Genomic DNA, 16,716 nt, shown 5'->3' on the forward strand with positions numbered 1-16,716 from the left:
GTCACTTTAAAGCCTTCTGACAGTTCACGCCTATTAAAACTAGAAAATTATACCGGGAAAACAAAGTCAAACAGATCATTAATTTTAATTACTATTGTTTTAATTACTTAACTAATTAACAGGCTAATTAATTGGGTGCGTGTGATAAACCTGGCTATTAAAACTGAAAAAAAATATTCCCGGAGAAACAACAACTGGTTAATAGAATTTCCGTGATAAACAAAAACAGGATTAATAATAATAATTATTATAATAATAGTTTTCTATAGCCTGTAATTTTCCTATAGTTACTCACACTATTCATTTGATCATTTCTCCCTTAAACGTGTGTCTGACCTGAGTGTGTCTTTACGTATTATAACTTGACTTAAAACTTTCCTCACTTCTCCTGCGTGTTCTTACAAATTAATCTATAACAGCATGGCAACACACCGTTTAAAAAAAAAAAAAAGAAAGAAGCGGGAACTGTTTGCTTGTGTAAAGTTGGAAGAATTATTTCAACAGGTTAAATCCATCTCCGTGGACATGGAATCTCTATAGAGTTATTCTTTTGATATGATCCAAAATAATGGACTTCACGGAGAGAGCACACTCTCCCATGGCGTTCATTTGTGACATTAAAAGCTTCATTCTAAAGTTGAAAAGTCTGTTTAATATGCAGCAAATGAGAAGATATAATTAACAGCCTGTGCGTAATAATCCGGGGAGTGTTTTACTTTGAAATATTCTATTAACAAAGAAAGTCTGCACGATAATAAAAAAAATAAAAACTCTCCTCAACATATAGACCGAAATACGTAAAACTATTTTTTTTTCAGTCATCTGAAAAACCCAAGCACACTTTTTATTAGATAAACTTCAAAATGTCGGTGGGAGCTTGCGAAACTCTGCAAAACCTCAGAATAATAATAAAAAAAAAAACTAAAAAAAAAACCTAAAAAACATTGGAAACACGCACTTAATTACCAATTTAAAGAGAAGAAGAAGAAAAAGGACAGCGAATGCTTTTCATCTGACTGGAGATGACTCAAAACAGAGCTGTAATTTAAACCTCGGCGACTCCAGCAGCGCATGAAACAGACCCAGTGACAGACTCATGGTTTTTAAAACGAACCAACACACAGGCTAAAACGTGAACAGCCTCCCCTAACATGTGTTTTATTGTACCAAAAAAAACAAAAACTTTTATTTTTAGTTGTCTTGGCTGCAATTAGTAGAAGTCACGGCGAAATTACGGCCTGGGTTTATTACAAGGACATTAAATTAAGATGGTGGCGTCAAACCGAGCCGATACGGTGGATTTTTCAAGATAAGATTTTCCTTTGTATGTGTCGTGTTTTTTTGTTGTTGTTTTTTTTTTAAGAGAAATACTCACACTACCTGTTGCTTGTGTTCCACATTGAATTTATCATAATAAAAGAGTTTTTCCATGACATTAAAAGTCACTTTTTACTCTCATATTCCTACTTATGGAACTACTTTTTTTTTCTTTTTTTTTTTTTTTTCTTTTTCCCCTGTGCACGCTCAGTTTTAAATGTTGCTGTAGGATTTACTGCCGCTATTTCAATTCTACTTTGCATCTACCAACCTTTTGAAGAGAGGCCAGAGGTCATCCGTCATCCTGAGATTTTCACTGCCTGGTCTGAGGAGTCCAGGAACCCGAGCTGGAGTACAGTATTTCCCCCCTCTGATGGGAGCCTCGGTGTGCGGATATATGAAAGCCTGCTGCACTGTGGTTGACATGCAGATTGCTGCTGGGAGCCTCTCTCCTGTTTACAGATGCATATTTCGCTCCTCACTTTGTTGACTCTGGCACAGCACCTCAGACTCAAACTGAAAAGGCAAAAAAAAAAAAAAAAAAAAAAAAAAAAAAATCACGAATGTTTTAATGACTGATATCAGCAGTGGGGAAAAAAAGAGAAAAGCCATCCACGTCTTTATGCATGGAAATAAAGGAAGATGAGCGCTCATAAAATATTGTTGACTTATGAAATAATAATACGGTGACTTTTTGAGGTTTGCATACATTAGAGTAAATCTGATCCAAGTTCAAAATGTCAACTGTTCTTTTACATAAGGTATGACCAGCAGGTTTTGAGGTCTCTTAACAAGTCACATAAATACTTTAAGATCTACTCAGACAATTTTTTTAAGATATATACACGTAGTCTGCTTTGAATAGCCTAATTGTTTGTGTTTGAAATGTTAATTGCAGATCAATTTACCAGAATAAAATCCTCTTAAAATGATTAAAAAAAAATTCTTCATTATTCCACTTGGATTAGTTGCATATTCGAACAGGCACGATGGGGCTCCGAACAAGCTGTGATGTCACAAAAAAACATCTCATAAATACAAATCTTAGCATCATATTTAAGGTGAGCACATTCAAAAGTTCCACAAAGCGAAAGATGTTTTTGAGTAGATTACACCTTTAGAAATTGCTGTTTGTTGGTTCACATGAAGTTTTGGTATTTTTTTTTTTTTTTTTTTTAACAAGCTCCTGTTTGTCTCTACAACCAGAGCATAAACTTGCCTGAGACTTTCATAGTTAATTATGAATAACGCTGATTTAAAAGGATGGACTTACATTCAAATAAAACATCACTCTCGTGTTAACTGGAATCTCAGCCAGCTACAGGTCTGAATGCTAAATATACAGAAACAATAAGAAAAATCCACTAACTGTTGAACCATAAAGGCGGATGGTACCAGACATCACCAGAGTCACCTCTGTAGGAGCGGATGTTGTAAACCATCACTTTGAGCCGTGGAGGTTGGTATCGACATTCAATCTCCACACAGGTTTTCTGTGTGTGTGTGTGTGTGTGTGTGTGTGTGTGTGTGTGTGTGTGTGTGTTTTTTTTCCCCACTTTTCTCCCAAACTGTAACAGCTGGCCGAATCGCTCCGCTTTCACCCTCTGAAACCTCGTATCCGGTCAGACGCTTTACGAGGATGTCGAGCCGTTTCAGGTCTCTCGGCCTTGGCTAAATCCTACGGCCCCCTTTCTTTTATGGAGGAGAGGATGGCAGCGGGAGGGGAAGGAGGTGCGGGGCGGAGGGGGGGTGGGGGGGAGGTGGACGCTCGTTTCTCCGAGTGCGGTGATGGAAATGTAACCAAATACCAAAACTAGGGGTAAAGGGCGGAAGGGGAGCACATGTTGACTGACAGGTGCCGAGGTGGCCTGCTAAATAGAGCCCCGTCGGAGGGACGGAGATTTGTGCTTAAAGCGAGCATGCATCCACTAAGGCCATAATTGAAACTTAAATCCATATATTATGTGCACGCGGAGTCAGCGTCACCTAACGAGGTGCGGCTGTAGTTTGCGTGTTTTGTGTATGTTGGGTAAAGGTGGAAGGGGTCTGCTTGCAGCAAATCATGCACAATTTACAACATCGAAAACAGAAATTCGAGACGAGGAACTGATGACACGAGAGACAGAATTAAAATAATGACGTGTTTATTGTTAGAGAACATTTGTTTACTACAGGGGGGGTAAACTGTTCCCCGTGTTTTGGTGCCGGCAAACGATGTTGAATTAAAGCATTACGTTAAAGCGTCCCAGTCTCGCATCAAAATGTGGAATAACGACGTCAATCCAAAGCGCAAAACGTGTTCGTTTCACAATAACGGCTCACAAATTGAGAGACGTCTTGTGTTTTTTGTTTTTTTCAGGACCCTTTTTTAACCGGCTTGCGTCCGCGTCGCATGACTGTCCAAACAAAGTCCGACGACGCCTCTGATATGTGACGAGGTGTCTTAAATGTATGCGCCAAAACCACGTGGTTAGATTTAAGGATAAAGATCATGGTTTGGGTTCAAATTAGTTACTTACAGTACCCGAGTTAAATACGTTACGCAAGTTTACAAAAATTTCATGCGGGTGCATTTTTGCTTCCTCGTGGACTTGGAACGCCGCCCGACAGGGTGAAAAGTCTTGAACTCGAGCCATCCGACCGAACGCGACCTTCAGCCGGGTGCCACTGTGTGAATCTACGTTTCGACGTAGACCTCGGGTTCATGCTGAAACCGTTGGCGCGTCCTTTAACCGACCGGCGTTGACCACCACATACAGCATGTTGTGTACCGAAACTCTTACCACCGCTGACATCAGAGGAACTTCCGCGTCATCGTATTGGTTGCCGATTGGTCCGCCCCTTCGGAGAGGCTGAGCGAAGCCGTAAAGCGAGCAGGGCCTCCGAGCTGTAATCACAGCAAAGACTGAAGCCAACAGTCGGGTGGAGCCGGGCGGCCCGGCCTCCTCCCTCTGTGCACTTTCTCACTCTTTGTGCTCCACATAACTTCCTTTGTTGACGACTCGGGTCTCAATTGTCGGCATCTCGGAATTTTTGTTGCCGTTATTGCGAAGCCAAGACGTTTCGCACGGTGGGCCGACGTTGCAATGCAACGGCTGGTTAATGAATAAAAACCCCTCTGTGCTTTTTCTGGGAAGCGAAATGCAACGAGTCTTATTAACCGTCAAGTAATATGGATCGAGTGAAAGTAGAGCAACAACCAAACATATGAGGTGCTATGTTGCAGCTGCTCCTGAAAGAGGTTCGATTTCGTCCTATTTTCATATATTGTCTGAAAATCAAACATAAATCTTTTAAATACATTTTGTTTTTGCATTCGTTCAATGCATCTGGTCGTCTGTTCTGCGGACGCTGAGGCCTCTGTGGATCCGTAGGAGCAATTCACACTGCATAAGGTCATTTAACATCAGTCATGTACAACAGAACAGAGGAACTGGTGGGCCCCGACATAAATAAATACAGAATATTTACAGGACACACATTCAACATAATTACAGCCTGATGTGATAATTCAGTGTTTTCTGTAATTCAGCTCCACATTATCTCCAGCTCTTTTCCTGATATGCGGAGATCACCAGTGGTTTCGGTTGAACCTCCCCCCCCCCCCCGAGCACACCGAGACACACCGGAGGAGTATTGTGGTTAAAAGGAGGGTCTCGGTGGCCTCGGGAGGCGTCGGGATATCTGTGGCGACTAGTTCGCCGGCAGTGCGAGGGGTAGAGGAGCTGGAGGCGGGGCGGCGCCCTCCTGCCTCCTGCTGTACTTCTTGCAGGTGAGCGCCAGCAGCAGCAGCATGGGCAGGTGCCAGAGGCTGCAGAAGAACAGCTTGCGAGCGCTGCCGCGGTCTCCCTTGCGGTAGAAGTCGAAGGCCAGGTAGCTGATGTACAGGTTGATGGGCAGGGAGATGACGGGGAAGGTCCAGGTGGTTAAGTCCAGCGCAGGCGCCGCGGTCGCCAGAGCGATCAGAGCCAAGCTGTGGCGCAGGGCCACCCGCTTGCACATGGCCGGGTGGGTGACGGACATCATGCGATAGCCGCCGCGGGAGTAGTCCTCCCTCAAGTTCCAGCTGAGGGCATTGAAGTGGGGGAACTGCCAGCTGTACAGGAAACCACCCAGCAACAAAGCACCTACGTGGGGAGTGGGAGGGAGGGAGGGAGGGAAGAGAGAGGAGGGAGGGGGTGAATGATTTCGACTGCAGTCTGAGCGGCTCGAACTAATTTGCTGCTTGTTTAATTGAAACTCAAATATTAGGCTTTATTGCTTTGAATTTGAGATAAAACTACTGACTTTGAGTCTTAAAATGACAATAAAACACATTTGTTCTCATTAAATAAACCCCTTTGTTGTTCAAATATTGTTATAGTATTCAGAAAAGTGTTTGTTCTTATAATAAACAGAAGAAAACTTGAACATTCTGGCCTGCTCAGAAAAATATAAACTACCATGTTAATAAATAATAAAAAGAAAAAAAAAACAACAACGAGCACAGTTTTTGTTAATCATCTGAAGTGGTTCCCTTTTGCCTGATGAACTTTTCCCAGAAGTCACATTACTGTCAGACAAGAAGAGGAAGTGCACAGATTGACTTCGTGACAGTAGCTCGTTTCACATCCTGTGTGGACTTGTGTTCACCACAAGTACTAATCAGAGTGAGTCGTCACAACAGGCGACAGAAAACCCTCCACATGGGAAAGTTGTCCTCAGTTTTGAATTCAGCAAATATGCAAAATCCCGACTGCAAACGAGTCAGAACGACTTTGGCTGGATATAAATTATATTTAACAGCAGCTCTTTGTCCTTCACAGTGTCTGCAGACATGGAAACGGCAGCGCCATCCGGGCTAATATGCCGAGTTTGTATGTCAGAGCGGCACTTTTTGAAAAGGTGAAAACGGTGACACCCGAGATCAAACAAATCCCGACAGTGATGCCGAGGCGGGCTGCAATTCATCTCTTTACTATTCCTATAATTGAGCCTCTGGTTTGATTAAATGTCTGATAATACTGGGAAAGCCAATTGTCTTTATTTTCCTTTCAACAGCCTAAAATCCAGATACATTTCCTTTTTCAACGATATAAAACAGAGAACTGCAGTAAATCTACACGTTGGAGGAGCCGTATCCAGGAAAACGTTTGGCATCTTGTGCTTGTTAAATCGCTTCAAGCCGAAGTCGTCCTTGCGGCCGAATACGTTTCCGGCCGACCCGCCTTAACATCTCCACGCCAGCACGCGGACAAGATGAACACGCATCCGTTAACCCCCCCCCCCCCTCCTCTCAACCTCCCATACGTCGGCCGGTGAGTTGTACCTGGCTCCAGACAGCCGGTGGCAGCGGTCCAGCCCATCACGGGAGGTATGGCGCCCACCACCGCTCCCACCCACGTGTTGCTGATGCTGAGTCTCTTGAGCGGCGTGTAGCAGCACGTGTACAGGAAGATGTTGAGGGCGCCCAGGAAGCCCGTCAGGGGGTTCACCGCCAGCGTGAGGAGGGCCACTCCGGGGACGCCGCAGGCGAGAGCGAAGGACACTGCGTGGAGGGGACTGACGTGAGGAAGGGAGGGTGGAGAAGAAAGACGGGAAAAGTTACATTACACGGATCCAGGCTGAAACAAAGGAGAGAGCAAGAAAAAGAAAAAAAAAAAAAAAAGCAGCTCGTCACTACTACGGGAACTGTGGGATGATGAACGTTTTGTGGGGCTCGTGCAGACACCAGATAAGACGGTGATTGCTCCACGTGTTCGGCGCGAGACGCCGCGCAGGCCTCCGCCTCCAAACGGGAGGAAACTCATCTGATAAGAGTTTGTCGGGGGATAAAAGTAGCCCCGCAAGATGAAGAGCATGTGCACACGCCAGAGATCAAAACTAGCTAAAAAGAAAAACCACCGCAGCCCAGGCTTTTTTAGCCGGATGAAGACTTCTTCCTCCTCCTCCTCCTCGTCTTTAACTGAAAGCAGTGATGGCAAGGTCTGGTTCAAATTCGCCAGTAAATGCTCCATAAATTAAAGAGAGGGTAGATTAACATCTTGACCAAACGCAGGCCCTTTTTTTTTTTTTTTCTTCAAAAAGCAAACAGGGCTTTTATTTTGGTGGTGTGGCCGCGCAGGGAGATCGCTGCATTAATGTGATTAGTGGTGTTGTGTCTGTTTTATGTGGGCTGGGATGGGGCCGTGCTGGCTGGCTGTGGGCTGTTGACAGTCTGGCTGTGGGCTGGCTCGGAGGAGGGTCGGGTCGGGAGGGGGGGTGGGGGGGATGGGGGTCCTACATCACATGGCCCGAGGTGGGTTCGCTGTCGCCCGCTCACAGTCGAAAGGCAGCCGCGATCAGAGCGTCAGGTGGGGTAATGTCAACACAGAAAGACCAAGATGTGGTCAGCTGGTTCGACCACAAGCAAGGCCGGGGATTCAAATAGGAAACACAAGGGATCTAACCGCCAGCCTGAAGGAACAGGGTTCTACTTAAAAACCAATTTACCTGTGAAATATTCAAGTGATCAAAGAGGGCAAATAAAGTGTGGAAAACAAAAATCTACTCAGAAACACAAGTGGCTTCACAGACTGGTGTAAAACTGGAAACAGACTGCAGATCATTGAAACCTACTGAGACTAAACAGCATCCACATGAACACAAACAGGTTTATTTTGCCTTGACAGCCAGAAAGGAGCTTATTTAATGACAAGAGTGAATCCTGAGGCACAACTACCCCCCCCCCCCAGAGAAACTGACTAATCCCCCGACACGAATTCTCACACAAAAACAGACATCCATCAGAAATGGTTTGTTTTGCTAATTTGCGCTGCGATTTGCACGGAAAAAAAAAAGCAAAGAAACTCGTGAAAAATATCAAATTTGATTAGAACTAATGAATTACGAGCCGCGGGAGACGGAGTTTCACTTCTTCTGATTTCAGCAGCAGTTTGTTACAAAGAAACATGATTAAACTACCTTAAAGTTTGATCTTGACCTCAGACAGAGTAGTTTGACAAATTCGGTAAAACCAAACTGTTGACGAAGAACATGACATGTTGTTGACAGTTACTGGAAAACCAGCGAGTGGACCTGAAGCGGATTTATTTTGATGAACGATTAAAGATAGTCTCGGTGAGAGCGAAGACTTGATCAGAAGGCAGAAGGATCACGGCGACACCAGATTTGTTGCGATGCTGAAATCATAACCGTCTTCGGCTCGACAACCGGAAGGTGTGCCGCCGTGCCGACGGGAGACTCGAACTGATCCGCTGCGCTCCTCCGACCCACCGAGCTGAAGGTAGTTCACGTGGAAACCTCACACTCAAGAGAACCGCGACAAAAGAAGGGCCGCGTTTAACTGAAGAAGAAACAAAAGGAAACGGAAAAGGCGGGGCGGATCGTGCACGAGGGCGCAAAACTACTTCCAACTCTGACATCATCGTCGGGCATTCAAGACGGACCGAGCTGAGGGACACGAGCTGGCTGAAGATAACATGGCCGGTGTGTAAAACGTGGCCTCGTGATGGCTTGTTTGACAGGACGGCTCAGCTTCCCATCTGCTCTCCGTCTCCACGAGCAGACCGTATGTGTGAGGGAGACGACGAGAGACACGGAGCGAGAGATAAAGAGCCTTTCATCGTGTCTCCGAGACAGGCGGACGGACGAACGCCGCCTCTCGTCACGGACGGGCTGAAAGCCCGAGAGACGAGAAAGTGTTTAGAATATGTCCAACAACCACCTCGGCAGCACGAGGGTCCGCTTTTAAACAGCACGTCAACGGAGAATTCCTCAAACGGGGATGAGATGGTTGTGGGTCGTTACGGCACTAAAAGGTTGTTCGGTCGTGAAAACGACGATGGAGCTGGCACACATCGGAAGGCGAGGCGGGTATTCGGCCTCCGTTTTGCCAGAAGTGGATTTGCACTCAGAGTGGACGGCGTTTCATCCTCTTATGTAAACAGGTTGTTTTTCTTTAGTTCCTCCTGGATAAAAATGTAAGGGAGCTTTTCCTGTCCGAGTGAAACGGCAAAGGAGGCCCCTTCCTGAGACTAACAATGGGTCAGAGGACATTCGTGTTATTTGTTTTAGTTCGCGCATCGGTGAATATCTGCGCGTCTGCCCCGCGGCTTAAAGGTTGACAAAAGGGCAGGTAGCCGAGACGAGGGTCTCGAGAGCTCGAGGTTAGGGTTTGGAGGAGCGCGGCGATGCGTCAACGCGGAGGTTATCTGACATCTGAACAGCGGAGTGAGGGCGGTCAGATAAACTACACCCGAAGCCTCGTCCACCCCACCCAACACGGTCCGGTTACACCCGACAGGTGTAAAGCAGAGGGTCGTCACTGCTGGCGTGCATTTCTCTTACTGGCAAGCGACGGTCTCTGTCTGCCGCTATCCTACACACACACACACACACACACACGCACACACGCACACACACACACACACACACACACACACACACACACACACACGCACACACGCACAAATCTACTGGCCCGCTTCAGCAGCAACGACTCAATAACTAAAGCTGGAACCGAAAGGTGTAAATCAATACGGCATGTGTGCTCCGTGCTACTGTTTTATTCAAGGTGTCGTCTTCATTATAATATCGCCTGCAAATACACACAGGCTTTGACATCACGAGCCCGTTAGGTCGTGTTTCAACCCCCCCCACACCCCCACCCCCCCGAGGGAAAAAAAAAAAAAAATCCCTCTGAAGCACCAGGTAAGGATCAGGTCAGTGAGCAGGAGAACAGAAGCACACTTTGTCATTCACCCGGGATGAACGGTATAAAAGGGAGCTTGGGTGTTCTGCGGAGCGGTCACACAGTGTTGTTGTGCTGCCTCGGCGATAAACCCGACTCATGCTGAGCCGTTGCATTTCTCCCCTCCCGTACACTCGCCGCTCATTCTTCACTGTCTTTCTTCAAAAAAAAAAAAAAAAAAAGAGTAAAAAAAAAATGCAGATGAGGCCGCTCTGCCAAATCGCTCATACGGAGCGTCGTGAGAAGAATGCTGCTGAATGAGAAAGAAGGCAAAAACAGTACCTGATCTGTCCTCTGACGAGGGGTCGGTTCTTCGTACGGTTCATGTTGGAGTCGAAGGGCACCTCGAAGTACTGCGGAGACAGAGCGACAAAAAAAATAAAAAAAAAATAAAAAAGACACGTCACAAAATGACAACACGTTGTTATAGATGCAAACACACTCGCACATAAAACGCGAGAAGGAAACATACTGTGACACTGTACCTGCAGGCAGAAGTGAATATTCATCAGTTCTACAGCTAAATCAGATGCAGTTTCAGGTTGTTGTTTTTTTTTTTTTAATGGGCTCTTCTTGCACACCTCCCACACAACAGCAGCTACAGGTGTGGCTTAGAAAACTGAAATCAGCTTTCTGTATTATGGAGGTGCAGAGGTTGGGCTGAGACACAAACACATATTATGCAAATATTCTGCAAACAAAGGAAGATGCGAATAGAAAGAAACAACCATCGTGATATATATTTTGTACTTCTTCTCTGCCTGTATTTAATGCTTGCCCTGTTCTAAGTCAGCTCGGGGGGGGGGGGGGGGGGGGTGTTCTGGGATACAACTATGTGAAAAACTACTTATACTCCTGTTTTATGATCTGCTCTGGAAGAGTATGCTTCAAAGTGCTCCCTCGAGATTGGCAGTGTGACTAAAATGCAAACATATGGGGTGCTTAAACGCAGGAACTGGCTAATCTATGTGCGAGTGTGTGTGTGTGTGTGTGTGTGTGTGTGTATTTGTATGCCTGATAGAAGCCTTTGACTAATGAAGAAAACAGATAAAGCACTTACACTACGGAATATCAAGATCTATCCATCTCTAATAAACAGATAATCCACTTTTCTCTTCGCAAACACAAAAAGTTCCCATATTTAGTGCACTTATGACATCAGAGCACCGCCATATTAATACAATAACCCTGCTGGAATGCACTGCGTTTGATATCATGTAGGTTTTTAGTTTTTAAAAACATTAGGGAGGGAGCTGCACTATTAATGTCTGATGCAGAAAGTAGCTCATAATACTCGACTGTAAACCGGAGTCCCAAAAAGCTCAAACGTGCATTTTCATTATTTTCCCTTTTCACATCAGTTTGAATCAGGTTTGGAGTTTGGGAGGAGAAACACAAAACCTCTGAGATCAGGGGGTCAAAAAAAAAAAAAAACTACTACAAAATGTCAGCTATGAACTTTCATCTTTAAGTTGGGTTATCTTCTAATTACGTTGGGAGTTTCCTCGAGCTCATTTTGTGAGCTTCTTTGGGATTTCTGGCGACAAGTGGATCACGGTGTCATGACACGGCTACCGATGTGAATATTTGTGTCAAAGTTGATTAAACACGAGAAGAAAAAGAGCCTTTCATGGCAATACAAGACACAGAAAAGTGTGAAAATATCTCATTATTTGGTTGTAGTTAGCGCTGAAACTGCAGCGGCACTAAAAACCCTCCAGGCGCACACACAGACATTAAAATTAACGGTGGGATAAGCACTCTTCATACGCGCCGCAGAAAACCTCCATCTACTCTTTTCCACCTCTGGCTCAGTCAAGAGCACCAGTGCGCCGGGTCTGGGTCTGGACTGGGCCAGGCTAATGCGCAGCTGTGTATGCGGCTGTCGGACCCCGAGGTCCGGGCCGAGGTGTTAATTCTATTTCCTGGGTCAGGAAATGCGTCAGGAGGTCAGGGGCCGCATGGGAGAGAGAGAGAGAGAGAGAGAGAGAGAGAGAGAGAGAGAGAGAGAGAGAGAGAGAGAGAGAGAAATGCGCTTTGTGTCCAGGACGGAGCAGAGCGGCGCTTGAACCAGGCCTCCGGCCGGCCCGCTGCCAAGCTCGCTGCAACACTGCTCACATTAAAAAAAAAATTTTTTAAAAAAGGGATCCACTTCAGTTTCCAATAACATCGTCCCGCGTGTTTAAAACAAAGAAAGAGGCCGATATTGTGCACGGCAGGCCCATAAACGCACCTGTACGGTAAATAAAAGGAAGCAAAGAGGAACCTTCCAGCGTGAGAAAGCACCCCACAGTGTTCCCCGTCATTGTTTGGATGAACCTGCCGCGTGCGCGTCGTTTTAACGTGAGCGCGGCGCCCCTCGGCCGACCTCGCCGCGCCGCGCCGATCCACGGTTCGGTTCGGTTCGGTCCGGTCCCGCTCGTCCTCCCTCCCTCTCCTCCACCTTTCAAGTCGGAGCGCCTCATCTGGTTCGCATCAGTGGCCTCCGCAGCCCGTGTCATTATTTCCGCCCAGCGCAGCCATGTGTTACAGCGATGGCTTTATAATAATTGGGCCATTCGTGTTTGGCGTGCGCGCACGTGCGCCGCTACAGGTAGGTCTAGAGGCTCTTAACAGTTTAGAGTTAAGAGGTCTTCACCTGCTTTTGGTTGCGATAACTTGAGTGGGTATTTAACCGGTGGCTGTTGGAGCGTTCAGCAACAATTTCAACTCCGGCAGGGCACTCCTGACCAGACGGGTGTGCCTCTGCAATGCCGATATTTAACTTAAAAAAAAATAAAACGGAATACTGGTGAATAAAATATTGTTAAAAGAACCCCTGCCGACATGTCGGTAGATATATAAAAATACTCTACTTCATAATAACTGTTATCTAAAATGGATTTCCTATAAAAAAAAAATATATATATAAAAAAAAAAAAAAAAAGCCTCTGTAAAAGGAAGAGTTATTTTAGAGCTTGCTGTTGCAGGAATGTTTGGAAAGGACCTTGACAGCCTCCCTTCATCTCCAGCAGGAACAATATGCTAATACTGCAATTCAGCTTGAATCAGGACATGTGTGCACAGTGCCTCTGGATTGAATGCAAACAGACCTTTTGTTTATTTATTTGTTTGTTTTGAGGATGATGCGCCTCTGCTCGCATCATTCACCGACACACTATGACATTTGTAATTGAAATCGGTGGCCGCTGTTTGTTTAAAAGGCTGTGCGGCTGACTCGTCGTTCGCTCACCGACATGCTGAGCAGTGGAGCACAATGGGCCGTTTTAAAAAGGTGGCGTACCGAGAGTAAAAAAACAAACAAACAAACAAATAAAAGGTTCGGAGGTGGATCGGGGCTTCAATTTAAAAAAATAAATAAAAATACAGTTCCCCTCAAAAACTGCCCGAATGAATAATATGGACACCTTTATGGATCAACGGAGAGAGATGGGTGGGTGCACTGAACCGGAAGCCATGGAGAGACTGCTGCTTTCAATTATGAACGAACACACACACACACACACACACACACACACACACACACACACACACACCTAACCCATAACTGGAGCGACAATTATGTGCCAGATGATGAGGACGGAAAACAGGCGAGACCAAAGTGAGAAGCAAAAAGGAGAGGGGGTGTTCGGCTGCCAGATCCTCCGAGCTATCAAAGACAGAACGTGTTCCGCCGCCAACCACCGGGGCTAAATTGATAACAGCCTGCGGGGAGGCACTTCCTATTCTTGTGTCGAAGCCGAGGGAAGACAATTTAGCTTTGTATTTTGACATAATTTATGGCGACACCAACCCACAAAGTGTATCAGACGGATGGCTGTAATTTAAACTCTCGGGCAGAAGAATTTAAGGGGCAAAGTTTTGATAAAATGTGTAAAAAAAACAAAAAACAACACAAAAAAAATTGTTTTTAACTTAGTAAGTTGGCTTGTATGGCCACTTAATCAAGAAGGATATTATACGTCGATGGCGCATCGCCCCGCGAGAGAAGGTCTGTCTTACCGAGCCGACAATCACGTCTGTGATCGGCCGGCGATGCAACAACGGGAGGCGCCACGAGGAGCGCCACGGCAACTACACGCTGTGCGTTTACCGTGTTTACTCAAGAGGCGAGAGGGAACAGATGCAGCGAAGCAGCGAAGCAGCGAAGCAGCTGTGCGGCTTTTTGGCTCGCGGGAACATCAGCTGGCCCAAACAGCGTTCTCTCGCTCGCTCCGCCGAGGGCAGCCCAGGTGCTCGGCCTAAACCCAACAATCACAAGCCGTCACTTGTCAGAGTGTCACCTGTTTGCACACTGGAGCTGAATGGCAGGCTCAAACATCCGCAGGGGCGGGCAGAGCCGCGGTGCACGCGAGCCAAGTCTACTTAAAAAAAAAAAAAGGCACGAGAGCTCTCAGAGAGCGCCCTCCACCCCCCCCCCCCCCCACCCTCCTCCCAACCCCCTTTCAACACCAACTGTGAACTGTCTCTGATCAGCCACTTGACAAACAAGCAGCCAAAGATTTACATAGATTAAGCTTTCCTCAGAAGTCAATTCAACGGTTCTGGCGCGCATTCGCAACGTTTTGAAGTCAAATGAAAGAAGAGGAACGGAACACAACAGACGAGGCGAGCAGCCTGACTCGTCACAACACAAAAGCGATGGCATGGCAGATGAAGGTTATTTCAAGGTGTTTCTGTGGTACAACGGGGACCGCTGTGCTGCCTGTCACATAAATGCTATTGATGTCTCCTGAGTAAAATGAATAGTCTCGGAGCTATGTGAGCAATGCTGGGATTTTACACCGCTCCCCTGAAGAACCTGTTAAACACTTCCAAAGTGCTTATTAAACTGTTAGAATCAACCTGGGAGCATTGTCTGTGGGTGGTGGTTATATAACTGGTATAAATGCTACACCAACAGAGATGGTGCCTAATATAGGGCATAAAATATTCTCGTAAAATATTAGTAATAATATAAATGGTGACATTAATCAAGGAAACCTTGTAAATTTCAAATCATTCATATTAATGAAATGACTACCGAGTCGAATATAACACTAATGAATCAAAATGTTCAAAAACTACAGCCGTTACATGATTTATCATCATTGATGACGTGGTGTGATGCTGCGTTGTTATTGGTTGAGAGAAAGTAGAACCGCCTCTTTTGATGTAGGTAATGTCCCAAATAAAAGTGCGACAAAGTCGAGATTGCATCGAGATTGCGGTTTTATTGCGATTAGTTGTGGAGCCCTAATCACGGCTATAACTTATTGCATGTTAACCTGTGCATCTAATAACTCCTTCACCCAATTCAAAGTGAAAATGTAAGTATAGTATATTATAAAAGAGTTTTCCATCCATAGGTTGAACACGGTTTTGTTGTAAGCAGTCAAAATCACTTCAAGGCGTTCGTAGTGCGACTACAAATTGGATTTTAGCACTGAAGTGGTTTCGACAAACGTGCCGAGGGGCATCTCCATCACTTCGTTTCTGTCACGGGGGAAAATGGTCATATTTAGATCACTCTATCTGCAGTGGAGGTGAAAGATAAAAAAAAAGTTGCGTCCGCGTCTGGAACGCTGCGTGTGGACACCTCCTCGCCCTCCGTGATCTTTTGATGTGATGAAATGATGTCGGATCAGCTCGTCTGACTCGGAACGAAAAGCTCAAACCGCTCGCGCTGTTTAATTCACGATGAGAAATCGAATGCAAAAGCAAAATCAAAACGCCGGTGTCGTGAAGATATTTTGTCCCGCCGGCCTTCAAACGGTTAAACCTCCTCCCCCCTCCCCCCCCCCGTACTTCCTGGTCTGGTGCGCTCTGCCGCTGCAACACACACAGACAAGCCCCACAAGTCTCCCTTCACTCTTCCCCGGGCATCACGTTGGAGACTGCAGTACTCCGTCTGGCCAAAGAGTGGATCACGTCTCCCTCTTAGCTGCGGGCTGAACCCACGCCTCCTCCAGCTCTCTTTATAGTGCTCTGTGTCGAGCTGTTGGCAGCAGTTCAGCTGGCACAGCCTCCCTCTTGATTAATGGGCTGAGTGTGGGACAGTGAAGTGCTAAACTGTCCTCATGTTAATCAGCCAATTAATGCCGAGCAGAGCCGCATTACCTCTGGCCTGCCGATAATCTGTCCCTTTTGCCTGTGCAGATGATATGGGCAGGATCTGGGGGGATCTCGCTGCAGGGCACAGGCATGCGAGACTCGAGGAACGGGGCACGGAGAGGGGGAAGCAGTGTTGGAACGAGACGAGGACGGAGCTTGAAACAAAAAGAGAAAACGCTAAAAGTAGAGGATTATTCATACACGGCGTAGTTGATCAAAGGGGGCTTTGACAGCTGCTGCTTTGCCTCCATAAATAACTTGAAGAAAAGTTTTGGGTTCAGAACTCCACATAAATGAGTGTTATCCATTTCTGTTCTGCTCAGAGACTTGTCTTAAGCTGCTAAACTGGGGCTCTAGGGAAGGGGGGGGGGGGTCGACACACGTACCGATGGGTTTAGAAGTGATGCCGTAGTTCATTCACACAGTGCATTCCTTGTGTGTGTCATATAATATCGCTATTTTCATCATTTACATTGCATTGGGGACCAGCCCACAGTGCCTCCTAGTGTGAGGGAGGACTCAGATTACGAGCCAGACTCTTGTTGGGGGAGCAGTTAGGACGACTGCAAATCTGG

General features: G+C 46.1%; 1 protein-coding gene across 1 annotated transcript in view; it reads right to left on the reverse strand.

The window, feature by feature from the left end:
* Positions 1 to 3,444: 3,444 nt before the first annotated feature.
* cox10 (cytochrome c oxidase assembly factor heme A:farnesyltransferase COX10) overlaps positions 3,445 to 16,716 on the reverse strand; it is a 31,675-nt gene continuing 18,403 nt past the window's right edge. Inside the window, exons 5-7 of the mRNA XM_069160219.1 lie at positions 10,331 to 10,401; positions 6,626 to 6,858; positions 3,445 to 5,444 (exon numbers count right to left, since the gene is read on the reverse strand). Coding sequence (XP_069016320.1) covers positions 5,011 to 5,444; positions 6,626 to 6,858; positions 10,331 to 10,401 — 738 coding nt within the window. The 3' untranslated portion in view covers positions 3,445 to 5,010. The remainder of the gene's footprint in view (positions 5,445 to 6,625; positions 6,859 to 10,330; positions 10,402 to 16,716) is intronic.

Source organism: Embiotoca jacksoni, unplaced genomic scaffold (genome assembly GCF_022577435.1).
Source record: "Embiotoca jacksoni isolate LCO1_2020_lvr unplaced genomic scaffold, fEmbJac1.0.p SCAF_26, whole genome shotgun sequence".
Classification (NCBI taxonomy): Eukaryota; Metazoa; Chordata; class Actinopteri; family Embiotocidae; genus Embiotoca; species Embiotoca jacksoni.